Source organism: Watersipora subatra, chromosome 11 (genome assembly GCF_963576615.1).
Source record: "Watersipora subatra chromosome 11, tzWatSuba1.1, whole genome shotgun sequence".
In the NCBI taxonomy this organism is placed as follows: Eukaryota; Metazoa; Bryozoa; class Gymnolaemata; order Cheilostomatida; family Watersiporidae; genus Watersipora; species Watersipora subatra.
In genome coordinates this window covers 22,573,015-22,592,485 of record NC_088718.1, presented here as the reverse complement: position 1 = coordinate 22,592,485, position 19,471 = coordinate 22,573,015, and the positions used below count along the sequence as shown (strand labels likewise).

The window sequence follows — 19,471 nt, the reverse complement described above, 5'->3', positions numbered from 1 at the left end:
GCCCAGACTTGCCCAAAGTGATGTATATCGTGAAACAACCTGTCTCAACAATCTCTCGTAGGCATATCGGCTATTGCGATAAAAGTATTCCTACTCGGCTTTATTGGCATTTTATTTTGTATTTGTTCATGATTGCTAGGATAAAATTTTAAACCTAGCTACAGATATATTATTATAAATGTCTCAAATGCCTCAAATAAATTAAAACTTTGTCATATTAGTTTCCTCTAACTGCTGTGTAAGCATTTGAGTACCAACTACGATTCTACAGGTCTACGGTAATTAGGTCGTCAAGTTAAATTATTTCATCGAGGCCTTTGTGTCATCGCAGTCTCTGTGTCAGCGAAGTTCTCAGTTGCAACCCACGCCGGAAACTAGTTAGTAGATAAAATAAGCAAGGCGCATCTTTGAAAAGAATATGTTCGAATATATGGCGAAACCAACTGCATCCCTAAACAAGTAATGTATGGTCAGCGTAGTCATTATTAGTATCAATTTGTAGAAAAATATTACTGGTCACATTTGATTAGTTGATTCAAGAACAAAACAGTTTTATGAGTTGACTGAAATATTGAACGCAAAACAATGTCAATTTCTTTGAAGTCAATTAACCCACCGAATCCGGCAAAGGGTTAATAAATAGAGTTGCCCCGATTTCAATATCGGAATCGGTATCGGTGCCGATATGGGTATTAAGTATCTAAATCGGTATCGGCCGATATTTTCTTAAAAAATCGGACACTTCAGATATTTTTTACATATCAACTATTTAGCAGAAACCTGTATTTTAGCCTGCTACTTTAATAACAAATCATCAGCTGCAAGTTCCTTGCTTTTATCTAATGATTTCCGAGCCTGTCACACAATATATTTCATGTCTATAGCCTAATAAACATCCACACAGCTGCGTAATATTTTGGCTTTAGTCAGGACGTAATCGCCAAGTGCGGTATTTCCCAATTACAGCAATATGATTTGTTGCAGCCAATCACAAACAAGAGAACCATAACGAGCAACAAGAATGCGGTGTAATGTTTCTATTTACTAGCATTGCGAAAGTAATTTGAGCACTTGATGCATAAAGTTATCTATCTCTCTCTTGATCCTGACGATATGATGTATCGTTTGTATTGCATAAAATAACCTCAGTGGCTTATCGGTGTTTAGCCTGCCCTCCATCATCAGTAGCGTGCGAGTCCTTCAGTACGACTGGCTACATCGATAGTGATAGAAGATAAAGACGTCTCACTGAGATAATTGAATCACTAACGGTAATTAACGCATTTATTTGCTTTAAACTTGTACAGGCGCAGCAGTTCGTTCAGCAGTAGAAAAGAGACTTCATTATCACAGAGAAAGCTGTACCGCTAACTGTAATTACCATTAATAATAACATATTTCAAGAAACATGGACTGTTTTGTTATTAGATGCACGGTATGTCAGTATGTGAATATATATACATGTATATCTTTTTTCATAAATACAAACAAATAAATACATTAATATTTATATTTTCTTTGCATTACATTTATACTTGCATAAAAAAATGAACAACTATCTATGCAACACAAAAGAATCTGAATCGGTATCTGAATCGGATTATTTTTCATTAAGAATCGGTATATCGAATCGGTATCTGAATCGGCTGGTGAAATTAGAATCGGGGCATCTCTATTAATAAAGCTATTCTTGCACCTGGTTGGCGGTTTGTGGACTCACCTGTTTTCACTTAGTAGCGTGGAGCATAAAAACTCTTGAGCTCTTAATATTTAGTCCTTTGGAATTGAGTCGAGCTATGCAAAAGTACCTGGACTTTATCGGTCGTCGACTTTTTTCAGATGTATCACTGTACACGTCACGAATGAAGCATCTGCTTGAATCTGAGCTTTTTAAAAGCTGACCTCATTCAAATGCCTATATCTCTGGACAGGGTTAGTCTAAAAAGACAAAAATGACATCAAATTGTAGCTGATGCTTTACCCTTTTATTGGCGTCAATTTCATTTGATCGACTTTTTTGACGCAATCATATCTTTAATATCGCTCTACCTGAAGGAGAGTACAAATTATTGGCAAGATTCGATTTGCCTGTGAAAGGGTTAAATAGGTCTTCTCAATATTCTGACGAGGTGTTTGAAAAAAATACAAAATACGCATTTCTAAACGTCACCTCAAATAAAGCGCTACTCAAGGGAAATAGTTGAAAAATAGAGCGTCGTGGCATTCAGATGAAGGTTTTACGGTATTCAACACCTATGTGCACAAAGTTTTCAACGTCGGAAGTTTGATAAATCTTGATTTGATTTAGTTCGTATATCTTACCCTCTTGTTTAATTTAAAATATCAAGCAGTCGTACGCTTTTGCCTTGCTTGAAATTCTTTTATCATTTACATTTGATTCAAATCTCTGGTAACCTTTAAATATCCCGTAAATGATTTGTGATAAAATCCACCTGTGCTACTCTCTCTCTGTAAAAGAGATTTTTAGTTCTGCTCCCTACAACAGAAAATTATGTTTGCACATGTGTGCTAAATCGGTATTTTTTTGAGATGCTATTATGAATAGGATCGTCCCCAAGCCTAGCGCATAACAAAAATTCACGTACACACATTGCTTGCTGGTCTCGAGTATAATTATGTAAACGTCGATGTAAACACAAAAGATGTAATAATAGAGGTGGTGAGGGTGTGTAGACAATGTTGTAAGTTTTCCAATGTGACCCAATTCTTTATTATAATGGGGAGTGAGTCAGTATTCGTTAAATGTTGATTTGCAAAACAATTCCCTTTACGGTTATTTAGTATCAAAAGATCCACCATGTTTTGCTCTGTTGTGTTGTAGGTGGAAAAATATGGAAATGTGATTACAAGCTCTTAAAATCTCAAAAATGAACAGTTAATCGCAGCCATCTCAAAACTGCCGTGGATTGGAATCTCTTTCAAAAACAGCTCAAATGGGAAGTAAATTGAACAAGATGGCTTCTGTTTACACTTTCATGCAACCTCATTCGTCGAAATATTTTCACAAATATACTTCACGCATTCAATAAAATCATGTCTATTGTCTTTATACGTCTATTTCATCATAGTAATGCTGTCACTTTCAGCACTAATATCTTATAACTTACCGTAAAAATTCATTTAATTGTTTAACCTTACTTCGAAGGAATACATATCATTGTCTGATAATCATGATGAACCTGTTGGTCACCTGGGATAATCGAAAAGCGCTCCAAAAATTATTTGCAAAGTATTGGGTCACATGATCAGATTACGACTTGACGATTTGATCAAGCCGAAACAAAACTGTGAAGTAGCGAGCATCTATATTTGATACAGGGTCTTCGGTAAAACCCGAAGTGTTTGTCATAAACTAGTGCTAGGAGAAGTTTTATATTGAGCTGTTTATTGGCCTTTCAATTCTCATAAGAACATCACGTGACAAGACAATAACCAAATTTCATGGCTACGTCATTGAAATAAAGATATTCCATTCTATGGCGTTTTCGTGATGGCTGCGATTAACTGTTCGTTTCTGAGCTTTTAAGAGCTTGCAATCACATTTCCACATATTTTGCATCCACAACACAGCAGAGTAAGACATGGTGAATATTTTGATACTAAATAACTGTAATGTGAATTTTGTTGCAAGTTCACCTTCAACATTCTTCGACATATTTGACATCTGATTCTTTTGGTCAAAGTCTGCCTTTCTTTTAGAATTGTAAGAATCTATCCACGATTTGAATGTCTTATCGCTAGCTAGTATGAAAGCTTAAGAGACTACAATCGGCGATGTCGGAGTTTGAATTGAAGTCAAATCTTCACATGTTAAGTTTGTTAGTTTAGAGATTTGCTTCGGATGTCATGTACATGTATATGCCTATAAGACTATTTCGTTGTTCTATCTAAAGACTTGACAACTTGTGTAGGTAGTTAATTACACATCGCATTGTATAGCAGGATATAAACAGCAAGGTTAGCATGACCATACGCCGCAGAAAAAGGCTCTGATTGTTTTTTCCTTTCGAGATGTGAAAGCAGGAGTGTAGAATTGTCGATGCAGATGTATGGAGGTAAAGACGGAAATAGCGATATGCTTCGTAATCTAATCTAACTTGGACTAGGTCGGGGTCTAAACTAACATAGCTTAGACCTCGACCTTAGAGATGATGTGAGACAAGTGTAGTTGTGTAGAAGTGTACTTGTATTTGTACAAACTACGTATCGTGAGACAAGTGTAGTTGTGTAGAAGTGTACTTGTATTTGTACAAACTACGTATCGTAAGGCAAGTGTAGTTGTGTAGAAGTGTACTTGTATTTGTACAAACTACGTATCGTAAGACAAGTGTAGTTGTGTAGAAGTGTACTTGTATTTGTACAAACTATGTATTGTGAAACAAGTGTAGTTGTGTAGAAGTGTACTTGTATTTGTACAAACTACGTATCATAAGACAAGTGTAGTTGTGTAGAAGTGTACTTGTATTTGTACAAACTATGTATCGTAAGGCAAGTGTAGTTGTGTAGAAGTGTACTTGTATTTGTACAAACTATGTATCGTGAGACAAGTATAGTTGTGTAGAAGTGTACTTGTATTTGTACAAACTATGTATCGTAAGACAAGTGTAGTTGTGTAGAAGTGTACTTGTATTTGTACAAACTACGTATCGTAAGACAAGTGTAGTTGTGTAGAAGTGTACTTGTATTTGTACAAACTATGTATCGTGAGACAAGTGTAGTTGTGTAGAAGTGTACTTATATTTGTACAAACTATGTATCGTGAGACAAGTGTAGTTGTGTAGAAGTGTACTTGTATTTGTACAAACTACGTATCGTAAGACAAGTGTAGTTGTGTAGAAGTGTACTTGTATTTGTACAAACTATGTATCGTAAGACAAGTGTAGTTGTGTAGAAGTGTACTTGTATTTGTACAAACTACGTATCGTAAGACAAGTGTAGTTGTGTAGAAGTGTACTTGTATTTGTACAAACTACGTATCGTGAGACGGAGACAAAATCAAAATGTAAAAGTGCTGATATCTGTTGCAAGTGGTGGCTAAAAGTGAAGCACGTCTGTTTTGCTATGATTACAATCAAAAATTATTTGGTATACAGTTATATAATTTCAGTTCGTTTCAGTATTGGCATGCAAAAATATTTTAAGGCATACTGGAGTGGTATAGAAACCCGTAGTCATTATCTAATGCAATCACCTCCTGGTAAAAATTATCATCATTAAAAATAGTACCAAAACACTATGTTAACCTTGGTAACTAGAGGTACCTACAATGACTTTAGTGGATTTTGTGGTTATGATCTGCAAAATATAACGTTACAATATACTACGTGAAGAGTTCTTACCTTCGAGACAGGGATACAGCCTAAACACTGAATTTAACTTAAATGAATTTAATTTACTAAAATCATACTTGAAAGGACGTTTTAGTATGTATTTTAGTAAACTTCAAAGAAATTTTATCATTTACGTTAGCGAATCGTGTTTATTATAACGGATACCGAGTATAACGAATATGGATAACTCGCCATGGCGAGCTCCGAGACGTCTATCTTTTAATAACGGATGTAATCGGTACACTAATCGCCAAATTTCAAGTTCGAGATAAATTATTGTTGATTTCGTGGGCCGAACAAATTTGCCCCAACGGAAAAAAGACGAAGAAGCATCATATTTCATATACTTAGGTCCTAAAATATTTCAATATAATTGTCCGCCTGAGGAGATTTGGCCTTGACCACAGATTGTAATTTATCCTTACGAAAAATATTTCTCAACAGGGGCATCGTAACGGTAAAATAATCAGCGTGCGCTATAGCTGGAGTGACAGATCCACAGACTTTGAGAAATGTATATATAGATCGTTTTATTTAGTTTTTCTTTGTACATGCATATCATTTACGTGGTTGAATGTAAGTAACATTAATACATGTCAAGTAGTCGTTCCTATAACATATACCTCTTATAACATCAATTCTAGATACTGTAAATAATTTATGGGAAGTTTTTTGCTTCGTACTCCATAAAGAATTCCGTATAACATAGTGTCTCAAGTTCTCAAATTCGATTTGAATGATAATCTATCTCGCCGCACTTGCAAGAAAAAACGACGTTCGTATAGCGTTATTTTTATTATGTACCATATGGGTAAAGTCACAGTATTTCCGTTATCATACAAGGGACATCCTGAAGCACTTAAACTAGAATTGTGCTTTGAGTTTTTGGATTTTGGTAAACAATTTTCTCATGCTGAAGCAGTTCAGTAGGATGAACAGTTTAAGACAAAAAACTTTAAAATTGCTTAAGTCAATCCATAATTATAAGGTAATTAAGGCCCATCATACAAGGGACGCAGAAAAATCGCTAAAAACGAAACTTCAATTTTAGGCTGAAAACTCTTTAGGTGAAGTATATGCTCACATTTTAAATTCCTTTTAGCTGATGTTTGATATGTATGTTTCAATGTTCAGTGTGAAAGAACTAACAGATTCCATTAATGGTTCTCATTAAACCACAGATTATTTACCACCAAGTTTGATCATACAAGGGACATCATACAAGGGACATTTCGGATCACTTGATTTTTTCACATATTTTATTGATAGACAGTAAAGTATTTAGCTAAAAGAAACTCCAACCATTTTAATGGCATACTACATCTAAAACTAGCATGCACTGAAACCAAAACTAAAACTATAGAGCTAAAAAATGTTGAGTTTACAGGAAGTGACCAGACATGTCAAAAAACGATAAATAATTGATATCTTAGATAAATATTGGAAATTAGATAAAGAAATGACAAATAAGATCACAAGGACATGCACCTTACAAATTCACATGTATTTACGTTTATATTGACTGTAAGCAGCTTTGACTGCCTCAGCATTCAGCAGCCGATCGGCTCGACAATTGTTGTCGCATGGAATGAGCTCTGGGTTAATATCGAGGATAAAGTTAGAGTGGGTGACTTCAATATTTCTTGGGGTGGGTCACACCCATTTCTCTCCATTTCTATTTCTACAGAACTATTGCTCGCTTAGTAGGGGATTTTGGCAGTGCCTTCTGTACCTTCCGTGATGCTTTTCCTGTAAAAAATTAGAGCACTTGGTTATTAACCTTTGATACTTGTACTTGCTACAAAGTGATCAAAGTCAAAATTTTATAACACAATTCTTATTAATTAAAACCAATGCAATTGAACTGATTGATTTTGTTATAACTTATCAAGTGCTTGAGTAGTTGTGTATCCTGGTGTTGACTGATTACTGGTGCTTGCTTTCAGCTCACGAGCCTTCTGACGCTGAGCAGCCTTCTTGAGCCGTTCCTTCTCTCTTCGAGTAGCCCTTTGCTCCTCTGTAAGGCTGGCTGTTACTTTTGCCCATGCCTCGCGTACTTGTTGCGAATGCTTAGCCTTGTACAGCTCTGGATTTTCCGATTTCTTTTTAGCTATATATTTCCTTTGCGCGGCACAATGAGCTGCAGGCCTGTCTTTGACAACCTTTACCGTCGACATTCTGGTTGAGACTGGCAGCTTGTGAAAAGTAATTGTTCTATTGCATTGACCAGCAGCAGTGTCTTGACGGGATTATTTATTAAGGTAGCCAGTCAGGCAATCACAAGCCGACAATGCTTTGAGAAAATATTTAGAGACAGCCACATTAACTGTATTGGAACTAATTAACTCAACTAGTTATGTTTAGTTGCCTACAATGCCAACTCATGAAGCCATCACCATTCAGATCACGAGAAACTAAATTTCGACATAATGGGATTAAGTGCAATTAGGCTGGGAATATGTTGGGTACAGAAAAGATTATAGCCTTCCTCCACCAACAATGGTTAAGAAACCACTAACCATTTAAAATTAAGTTACGGACTGCCGAGTTAATAACTTTCGTATGTATGTTAACTATACCTCATGAAAATTGTCTAAAATAACATGGCCATCTTTTCAACGCTACTATTATGTCATGAATATTCATGACATAATAGTAGCATTGCAAAGATGGCCATGTTATTTTAGACAACTTTCATGAGGTATAGTAAGGGAATGAAAGAGTAGATGTCCCTTGTATGATAAAATTGTCCCTTGTTTGATAATTTATTTTCTTAATTTTTCTCAATTAATTAAATTATTTAAAAAAACTAAACATGCCATCATGAACCTCTCATGGTACTATCGAAAAATCCTAACTAGAAATTTTTTCACATGAATTGTTTTCAAAAAAACAAAAAAATGGTGCCCAAATTATCATACAAGGGACACGCATGTATTTGGAACGCATCTTAAGCAAGATTTATTAAGGTTAGAACTTTGGAAACTTTTCCAGTCATAGAAACTTAATTGGATTAAGAGGTTCCTGGTGACACAATTTGCAATTTAAAATATGCATCTAAAAAAATCCAAAAAAATCAATGTCCCCTGTATGATCACATAATCGTCTCTTGCTGCTTAATTTTCTCAATTTCATGAAAATTGTTCATTATTTTTAAAAATCATTATTAGTTATGGAAAGTTTGGACTTTTAGCTTTCCAATGATGTGTAAAACTTGGTTCTATGATAAAATTTAAAAATCACATCTTTGGTTTCACAATACTGTGATTTGACCCATATAGAACTTCTGTGACATTGTAGTTCATTGTGATCGATCGTCAGGTGTGTCGACAAAACAGGGAATAGGTAGCTGCGCAATTGTTCATAAATACTTGAAGGCGATCGATTGGTGCAGGTGTTACAGTATCTATTCATCAATCTGTATGTTACGAGTTGGAATATTGTCAAAAATTATCTTTTATCCTAACCTTGACTTCTGGATACAGATGGGCGACAAACAGGCAATACCGCTCTTTTTATAGTAAAAATATTTTTTGTTTTGTATATTGTGGACGTATGAAATAATAATTATTGGTTTTATTCTGCAGAATAGACTTGACTGTCTAAAAATAGAGTTGCTGTCTAGAAAAAATAAGCAAGTCATTGTAAATGAACATCGAAGATGTGTGGTCCCAATCAACTTATTGTAACATTATCGCAATCGTGGTCTATAAAACTGATGAAGTTGATCAGAAAAAAGAGAAAAGTTGTCGACGTCAATTATTAAATTAATAATAATAATGCAGTTATAGTACACCCAACAAATTAAAATGTTATATGTAGTTTTTCCTTTTTGTATGGCCAACGGTGTGGGTTTGGAAAGATATTGGAGCAGATTAGGCAATGTCTATGTATTTTGCTGTTTGCATAATGTAAAATCCCTATAACATAAACCTTCCTGGAACCGATTATTTATGTTGTAGGAGTCCCTGTACATCATTTACATAATTGTATGTAAATAACTTGTGAAATAACTCGCAGTATTAATTTAGGAGTTGGGAGTAACTATTTTGGTGGCAAAATAAATTACTCAAGTAGTAACAAGGAATCCTTCCAGGACAGTTTGAACTTTGGAAGCGAATAAGTTAACTTTTTATGTTCTATACTGAGAATCCCTTTCAGATAAAAGTCTTACCGGCTTGATCCAGATTGCATTTTACAAAAAGTTGTGTTACAGGAAACACTGAAGGGCCCGTTTGTGGAAAGTCTACCTGGTAGATTGGAAAGCCTGTCCAAGTTTCTCGGAGATCATGAGTACTTTGCTGGGTCAGAGGTGCGTGGAGTCTCATATACATGTACTTGCACTAAACTCATCTACGGATTGCGGTTGATGTATGGCTGTTTTGTTCTGATTTTGAATGCTGTTGTAGATTGTGTACGCTGACTTCTGTGTTTACGATCTGCTGGATATGCTCAATGTCTTCTCCCCAGGATGTCTTGATAAATATGATAATTTGAAGGCATTCCTTGCGAGGTAATAGATTTGCAGGCATTCTTCTGACACACGGAGTTGTCTGTCTATTCGGGGAAAAACGCAACTCCTTGTATCTGTAAATCATGCTCAGTTGTTTGCGCTAGCCTTTTTCTTCTTGTAATAAAGTTACTAAGGGCTAATATAAGTGCTGCATGGAAGCCAAGTCATATGTACCTTACCCTGCCTATCTATCTATACTACAGGACGCTACAATCTATCATAAAAGTCTGGTCATGCCTTTTAATTGCATACGGTAATCTTTCACTTGTCGTTGTTCTGGACCGGCACTCTCGCTATAAGCGCATACGGTAATCCTTCACTTGTTGTCGTTGTTCCGGACCGACACCCTCGCTATAAGCGTCGTTCTTCCAGAGCGGCACCCTCGCCATAAGCGCAACATTCCCAAAATTCACTTTTTCGTTAATCGCATGCATTTTCCTCTCTTTCTTACCGTATATCCCCGCATATAAGCCGGTTAATCGCATGCATTTTCCTCTCTTTCTTACCGTATATCCCCGCATATAAGCCGGTTAATCGCATGCATTTTCCTCTCTTTCTTACCGTATATCCCCGCATATAAGCCAGTTAATCGCATGCATTTTCCTCTCTTTCTTACCGTATATCCCCGCATATAAGCCGGTTAATCGCATGCATTTTCCTCTCTTTCTTACCGTATATCCCCGCATATAAGCCGGTTAATCGCATGCATTTTCCTCTTTTTCTTACCGTATATCCCCGCATATAAGCCGGTTAATCGCATGCATTTTCTTCTGTTTTTTACCGTATATCCCCGCATATGAGCCGGTTAATCGCATGCATTTTCCTCTCTTTCTTACCGTATACCCCCTCATATAAGCCGGTTCTAGAACGTTATAAAAAAAGTTATCAAACTAAGAAGTCCAGCTTATACCCGCATAACTCTGTTTGAAAGCATGCGGATTGGCATTACTTAATTTCAATACCTACAACTCGAACCATGTTAAACATGTAGCTGGTAGATTTTTACTTACATTATCTTTTCTACAGTAGCACTGGCTTGCACTCGAAAAAATGAGAGTGTGCACACTAGTGCTGGGCACGAGTACTTCTTGGTCAACGGGTTTAGACCCGCCCCCTTCTGTTCGGGTTTTTCGAGTATCGGGTAGCTAGTAGTGCTAGGCTCGGGTATTTCTTTGCCTACGGGTTTTTGGGTATCGGGTTTGTTGATATGGATTTTATGTTTAAATTTTCTAAACAGATATATCTTCAAATTTACAAAGCAATTATATTTCTTTTCAATTTATTTATCATTTTTCAGTTTTTATCGACTGACATTCGTACTCGCAGCGTTAACAGGCGGATTGTTAAACAGTCAAGATAGTCTGGGGCCACAGGGCATTTTCGTGTCAACAGGTGGCAGAGGATAGGGTCTATGGTAGCTTAATACTTAAGCATGTTTTATGGACCTCTCTGACTTTTTGTAGATGGTGCTCCAAATCTCATAAAAAACTTTACATTATCGGCTTTTTTGGTTATTAAGGCTTGTTGGCTTAGTAAAACTTGGTTATAATGAATTATGTAATCCATAATAGCTAGCTGTGGTAATCAATTTAAACAGTTATTAAATTTTCACTGCTACTATCAACGCTGATGGCAGTTTCTGACAAGGCAATAGCGGAAACAGACTAAGGACCTATGTTATCAGTGATAGCGAACACGGCTGTATTAAAAAGGCATAGATTTGTTTACGAAGCCGCTTTGGCTAATTGCGCAAATAAAATTTGATCTAAGTATTTCTTCTCACCTTTTAATGACAAGTAATCACTGCTTGATTACAATATTTCTAGTAGGTATGGTAAATAAGGTATGATACGTTTTATTCTATCTATTAAATTAAAGACTCGCTAAACCCCATTGTCGTGCCTCCTTAGCAAAAATGACACAGAAATGCCCCGTGGCCTCAGACTAAGAGCGCAGGGTGCAATAGACCGAGTTTTTGTTAACAATATCCGACGGATCCGTGTACCAAAACCCGAACTCAAAAGTCAAAACCCGAACCCGAAGGACCGGAATACCCGAAATCTCTATTACCCGATACTCGAGAGAAGATAAACCCGCGAGTTCAACGAGTATTACTACCCGTGCCCAGCACTAGTGCACACCCACACTCTTGTTTGATACTAGTACGCTAGCACAGTTAAAAAGATTCGACCGAAGAAAGTAGCGTCTAATTTGTTAGCTTTCAGCTTTGTATTTAGTACCAGGCCTGTATTCACTGGTTGCAAGTTGGGGCGGCTAATGTTAGGCGACTAGTTATGAACACCTGGGGGTGTGGAGGGGGTGGTGTAAGCCCCCAACAGGTTTCTCTCATGTAGGGCTTCAGCCGGGCCTCTCATGTGAAGTTTTAAACATTTTTATTGGAAAGTATCAACATTTTTATATTTTTTGAGATTTGTTTTGTTTTAGATGATGTGACTGCCAGGACATTTTTAGATTAAAATAAGCAAAACTTGACTACAGTTAAAACGTTCAGAAAAAAGACATCTTTTTCTTTTAAGTGTTTTAACAAAGATCAACTTTGCCGATTTTATTTTAAGCTCATCCACGGAGGTTTTTACGCTTTCGATGGGAAATGGCCAAGCGGATGTTTGGTAAAACTTGACTTTTGGCAAACCTTTATAAAAGTCGTTAACAAGAATATTTTGCCGCTGATGATGATAATAATGACTCCTAAGAACTGCTAGGCGTCATAAAGCATAAAACGTTTATTATGTTTGTCTCTATGGCTTGGAATAATGTGATATTCTACAGCGATACGGGGACAATTGAATATTCAGTTAACCAAGTATTTGACGTCAGCACAGTTAAGTTGACATTTGACCAAATTAGTTACCAACAAGTTTTACATCATCTGATGTCATGAAAAAGCCACAAATGTACAAAATGAGTTTGGACACTTTTTTGCCCTGTTCATACCTCTACATACGAGTGCCTCAACATGCAAGAAACTCGAGATGCGAGCCGACTTTCTAGCAAGCTTCTTCTTTGAGATACAAGTAATTTTTGAGATACTAGCCTGTTCTACACTACACAGTTTGGCCGAGTACGCGAAAGGGCGCTTTCGAAAACGGCGAACGGTTCTTATTGAACTGGTTTGAAAAAGGTTGGCTAAAAGTTATAGGCAAAAACTGCTCAACTGGCTCAACATATACTAAAAACATTCGACGATGAAATATAAGTGCACTTAGTAAACGATTAAAGCTTTGCCTAATAAATAGGCACTTGAAGTCTATTGAAGTTAAGTCCAAAGTTTTTATTAGGTAGGCTCTCAAGTCTCTCTCAAACAGCCGTTATCTACAACGCCTGTGTCGAAGGTGAAAACTTCATACAGTAGTGTACATAGTGATGTTACATTTTGTTGCAGTATTACAATAAATACATATTATAGGTACTGAATTACAACAATTGAAAACGTCTTTCTACCGTAATATTCTGCTTAGATTATGTTTTCCTAGTATGGTAATGGATTAAATTGTACTTAATTATTTTATATAGGAAATAGTGCCTTGAGACACTAGTAAATTGATATACTATAGTCCCAGAATGCATTAAGCTCGTATGTCAAGGTATGACTATTACTATAGCTTACAGCATTATTATTGCTGTTAAAAATAAATACTCGCTGTCACTACTACTATTATTGCCCAATAGATAATCATTAGAAGTTCATTGATCTACAGTTGATCTGTAGTTGTAATGCTTCTGGTCATCACGAAGAAGAAATAGCTATATAAGTGTTTTGCAAAGCGAAACTAAGGTCAGCATTAGATGCATACGTTTTCCAATGGCTTAACACAAACAGATGATTATTTCTTTTCAAATAAATGGAGAAATGATGGGGTAATTATAAAATTATGCACCGATCGGAAATGTTTTATACTAAGCTTACAAAAGCCGCTCCAATTTCGCAACTGCTTGCTTTGATGGATACGTATGGCGTGTTATGATATACCTATAGGGTCGGCTTATGCGCGGGAACCTGTAGTAGGTTCACTAGAAAATTGTGAGGGAAGTTTGAAAGGCACGATGAATACGAGCACACACAATAATGAAACAGAATCGCGAGCGCTTTGCAATGTTACTTTACAAAATGTAAGGAGAACAAAAGTAAATGCGACTGTAATGGCTATTAGAGTATGAGAAAGGTTGATGTGTTCTAGTTTTTTATTTGGTTTATTTTTAATAATTTTTATTATTTTACCTCGTATAATAAAGTACTGAACCGCCCGAAGTTATAAGGACATGGTTGCTAGGAGATGGTCCGAAATAACGTGACTAAAATGTCTCTTATGGTGTGTATAAAGTGAACATTCCCTTCTCCGTCTCTTCTCAGTCATTTCTGTAATAAATGTGATCTCAATAAAAAAAGTTTTCATGTCATTCAGCATCTAAAAATTTTAGTTTCAAATACAAACTGTTTCACACTCTTAGCCTCTTCGTCATCTGCCCTCAGTGATAGCGAAAAAGTCAACATACTATGCTTTGAGTTATCCTAAACCTAAATCATGCATGCTGTTTATCATGCATGTTTATGTTTGCAGAGCTTGTAATCTAAGCTGCAGTGGATTTAAGGAGTTATTTGCTTTTGGTATAAGACCGGTACATGTATCTCGTTAAGTAATAGGTAATCGTACCAGCAGTTCCACAAGCTGATAGCTGGCCGTTGAATAAAACACTCTTATCTTTCCAAAACATTGGCTCTAGTAAGAGAGCGTTTACAACTGGCTCTAGTAAGTGAGCATCTACAATTGGCTCTAGTAAGAGAGCGTCTACAATTGGCTCTAGTAAGAGAGCATCTACAACTGGCTGTAGTAAGAGAGCATCTACAGTTGGCTCTAGTAAGAGAGCATCTACAATTGGCTCTAGTAAGAGAGTATCTACAACTGGCTCTAGTAAGAGAGCGTCTACAATTGGCTCTAGTAAGAGAGCGTCTACAATTGGCTGTAGTAAGAGAGCATCTACAACTGGCTCTAGTAAGAGAGCATCTACAACTGGCTCTAGTAAGAGAGCATCTACATACAACTGGCTCTAGTAAGAGAGCATCTACAATTGAAATTAGCAAAATCTCAATTAGTAATTTACAAGTTGTAGCTGATTAAAATTAGCAAAATATTGCACCATCTGACTCCAAAAAAGATTAAAGAATTAAATGTTTTTAATTTTTCTTGTCATTGTTGACCGTTCGTTGTGGAGTTGGTAGGGCACTGATAATACAATGAAAATCCTATAAGAGTTATTGTTATTTCTCGTGTTTGCTGATCATATACTACTATCATATACTAATCAATTTGACTGATTTTCAGGGTTGAGAGTCTGCCTACTGTCAAGAAGTTCTTGGATAGTGATGGCTACATGAAACGCGGCCCTTTCAATGGTGCCATTGCACAGTGGGGTGGAGTTGTTGTACCATAACTTCTACGTCAAGCGACACTAAAACACTCGTACAGCGTAGTCACAATTGCTAGTCATCCTTGAATGTATTGTATTTGTAATGTTTATTTGTACGATTCTTTCTATCTGCACCATCTGTTATGTGAAAATAAATTCTATCAATATCAGATATGTGATTTTTTGGGAACTCGGCTTTGGCGTCTTTGGTAAAAATATACATGAGCATTTCCAACATTGTCAATAGCAACTTGGATAGCGTAATTAGTAGTTCAGTTTTGATCAAACTGAGGTGTTTGGTTAGTCCATCTCAGGGGTGCAGGTCAACAGGTGCAGGTCACACTTATTTGCAAGGTCGTGTATGCAAAGACTAGGGGAATGCTAGGGGAATGAAACTAGGGGAATAGAAAAGGTTTTTGTGCAGTAAATTTATTGTTAATCGGCTTAAATAAAATTTACCATTCTAACTTATAAATGAAGGTGCTCGATTTTTTCTTTGTGCGTTGTAAGTTTAATTAAGTTTATGCTGCATGTTCATATAGCATCTTCATATATTCTGGGCACCTATTCTTTCTTCTAGTAGTTTAATTGCGCTAGGTGAAGCACACGTGCGTATTTTAGCAATCGCTGTGAAAGATGGGCAGGTGTAATAAATGTGTCTACATTTACTCCCTTGTGTAATAAGGAGACCGCGTGGTGTACTGGTTAGCACACCTGGCTGCAAAATTGGAGTCTTCAAGTTCGATTTCAGTGCGAAGCGGATTTTTCAATAATGTATTTTAATGCTATAACTGGACATACAACCAACAAACACTTGAATTTGTAAATATAGGTATGTAGTTTGTTGAGCTCATGCATTGTATGGTATTGCTCTTTGAACATGCTAATGTTAATGTAGTTCATTTTGTCTACCAGTAAAACAAACCCTTTTTGAATGGGGTAAAATCATACTTCACTTTTATAAAGAATGGTTTGGTGAAAACATGAAACATGTGGGTTCAGTATATTCAACAAGGTTGAGAACCAAAGATTAAGGAATCTAATTATTGAAAATTTTTAGTATTATGGCATCAAATAATTTGATTCGGCAAATATTTCTTCATGATTAACATAAGGGTCTAATAGGTTATCTAATAGTTATTTAATAATTGAATGAATAGCGCTGACTGCTTGAGTCACTAAGCTCGTTTATTGTATCTAACATTGAGAAGACAACTCCGTACATATGAGATGTATAATCTGTATAACAATATAATATTGTATAAAAAAAAATCAGGATTATTTGTGCAACGAGACCAGTACAAAACACATGCAAATACAACATATCTATTTTACTTTTGACTAGACAAAATTTTTTTCAAGGAAGCTTAAAAAAGTGAACTGATTTCATAACATAAATGTGTATTTTTATGAAGTTGAGCCCTACGGCTTAAAGACCACTCCGTCTCCAACAAGCTCGCCTCTTTGTTTTACTTTCATTAAGCCTGGCAGTGCTCAGGATTTCTTTCCATTTCTTTGCAAATTGTTTTATGACAAAAAACTATGAATGCGTTCATTTAGGAGAATTGTCCTCTCTCGCATGTGTAGACGGATTCCCGAGTTGCTAATCAGATAGATTGTGACACATTTATACAGAAAATAAAAGTTCTGAGACTGCTAATTGAACCCCGCATTGCTAGCGAAAGGGCCTATTTTTCCCTGCATTAAATAAGCCATAGTTGGTCTGCTACTCTAACTCTTCCGTGACTGGGGAATCTTTTAATATCACGGGACAGTCTTATCATACTAAAGATAGTTCTTCCACCTTTGAATGTGATCAACTGGTGCCGGTGTATAGTATTGGAGTGACGGTCATGGGGTCAGAGTGCAAAACCATCGTAAAGCACTTTAATTACGGCCTGCGTTTGTTCTTCATTGCTGCGGTTTCAAGATCAAAGCTATATAATAAAACCATCTTTACCCAATTTAAACCACACAATCATTCCCGATGTATATCATACATCTTTTGAGCTGACAACGCATTGACGCTTTCCTTATTTGTTTACTCATCACTAGTCTGCTGTAAGAACAATCGAAACATTAGCAAATGTGTACAAATATTCAAAAACAAAACTACTCATTGTCCTGTTCAATAAGGCATGTCCTGTCGAATATTAAATTGTTGCTGCGATGAATATACTTTTAAGCATTTTTGCCAGAAGTTTAGGTTAACAAAAGCTACAGGTGTGACAAAAACTGTGAAAGTTGACAGCTTAAATTAAACTCAATACGGTCTAATCTGACGCAAATGCGTGAGTTTTATGTGAGCAATGTTAAAAACATAATCAAGTCTCTTCTACGCTACAGCTACATGTGTCTCAGTGTCAGCAGCATGTAGGTAGACGATGTGTATCAGTGTCAGCTACATGTAGGTAGACGATGTGTCTCAGTGTCAGCTACATGTAGGTAGATGATGTGTCTCAGTGTCAGCAACATGTAAGTAGACGATGTGTCTCAGTGTCAACTACATGTAGGTAGACGATGTGACTCAGTGTCAGCCACATGTAGGTAGACGATGTGTCTCAGTGTCAGCTACATGTAGGTAGACGATGTGTCTCAGTGCCAGCTACATGTAGGTAGATGATGTGTCTCAGTGTCAGCTACATGTAGGTAGATGTCATGTGTCAGTGTCAGCTACATGTAGGTAGACGATGTGTATCAGTGTCAGCTACATGTAGGTAGACGATGTGTCTCAGTGTCAGCTACATGTAGGTAGACGATGTGTCTCAGTGTCAGCAACATGTAGGTAGACGATGTGTCTGAGTGTCAGCTACATGAAAGTAGATGATGTGTCTGAGTGTCAGCGACATGTAGGTAGACGATGTGTCTGAGTGTCAGCTACATGTAGGTAGACGATGTGTCTCAGTGTCAGCTACATGTAGGTAGACGATGTGTCTGAGTGTCAGCTACATGTAGGTAGACAATGTGTCTCAGTGTCAGCAACATGTAGGTAGACGATGTGTCTCAGTGTCAGCTACATGTAGGTAGACGATGTGTATCAGTGTCAGCTACATGTAGGTAGACGATGTGTCTCAGTGTCAGCAACATGTAGGTAGACGATGTGTCTCAGTGTCAACTACATGTAGGGAGACGATGTGTCTCAGTGTCAGCAAGATTGAGATCAATTCAGGTTTAAACCACAGAATTTGATTTCAATTGGAATCAAATCAAGTTATTTGGCTTTTGCTGCTGTAATCTGTGGCAAATCGAAACAGTCATATCTTTCACACCTGTCGGATCTGTCATCGGCTAGTCTTTAATCGATACTTTTTGGTAGTGCTTAGTAGCTACACATTTGTTTAAAATTTTATCATTTCAAAAATGCTACAATAAGGCTATAATAATGCTACAATAAGGCTATAACAAGGCTACAATAAGGCTATAATAAGGCTACAATAACGCTACAGTAATGCTATAACACCGCTATATTGACACTACAATAACACTTGTCTCAACACTTCACATTTGAGCTAAACTTGATAAAATAGAATGTTTTAAGGCAGTTTAATTTATAACTTTGATAAGACATATAACAACGCTTCTTATTCGTCTGTATTGCCGAACCTCCTTTTGATGTGGGCAATCTCGTACCCTTTTGTTTTGACTGATACAAAAATGGTTAAAAAAATATTAAAAAGACAGACACATTCGGAATATACATGTACATACATACATACATACATACATACATACATACATACATACATACATACATACATACATACATACATACATACATACATGAGGCAAATAACAAATGACTGGACTAAAACTAGACTGGTCTTCCCATGGTTGAGGCACACCTCAATGAGACCAACCAAAAATGAGTTTGTCTTTTGTAGCATATCGTTCACTTCTAGTCAATCATCAGGATTCTGTGGGTCTTGACGAGGTAAATAGGATGGCTACCAGAGACATTTTCCTCTTATCTTGTTTAAAGGCTGCTGTACTTATTTTATTTATGCCATTTGACTAACATTATTCCCTGTCCTGTATACTCAAATCCAACTCAGTACTTTTAATCTTAGTAATAAAGACCATCACAAAGCACCCTTCAAATCATTCTTATCAAAAGTAACTGTCCTCAAACACGATAATGGCAATGAAGATGAGATTGCTCAAAGCCTTTGATGAAACACAG

General features: G+C 36.5%; 1 protein-coding gene across 1 annotated transcript in view; it reads left to right on the top strand.

Annotated features, from left to right (window-relative positions):
• LOC137408735 (glutathione S-transferase Mu 7-like) overlaps positions 1-15,463 on the top strand; it is a 39,286-nt gene extending 23,823 nt beyond the window's left edge. Inside the window, exons 5-7 of the mRNA XM_068095316.1 lie at positions 9,568-9,663; positions 9,761-9,864; positions 15,207-15,463. Of these exons, the coding sequence (XP_067951417.1) occupies positions 9,568-9,663; positions 9,761-9,864; positions 15,207-15,315 (309 nt within the window). The 3' untranslated portion in view covers positions 15,316-15,463. The remainder of the gene's footprint in view (positions 1-9,567; positions 9,664-9,760; positions 9,865-15,206) is intronic.
• The last annotated feature ends 4,008 nt before the right edge of the window (positions 15,464-19,471 follow it).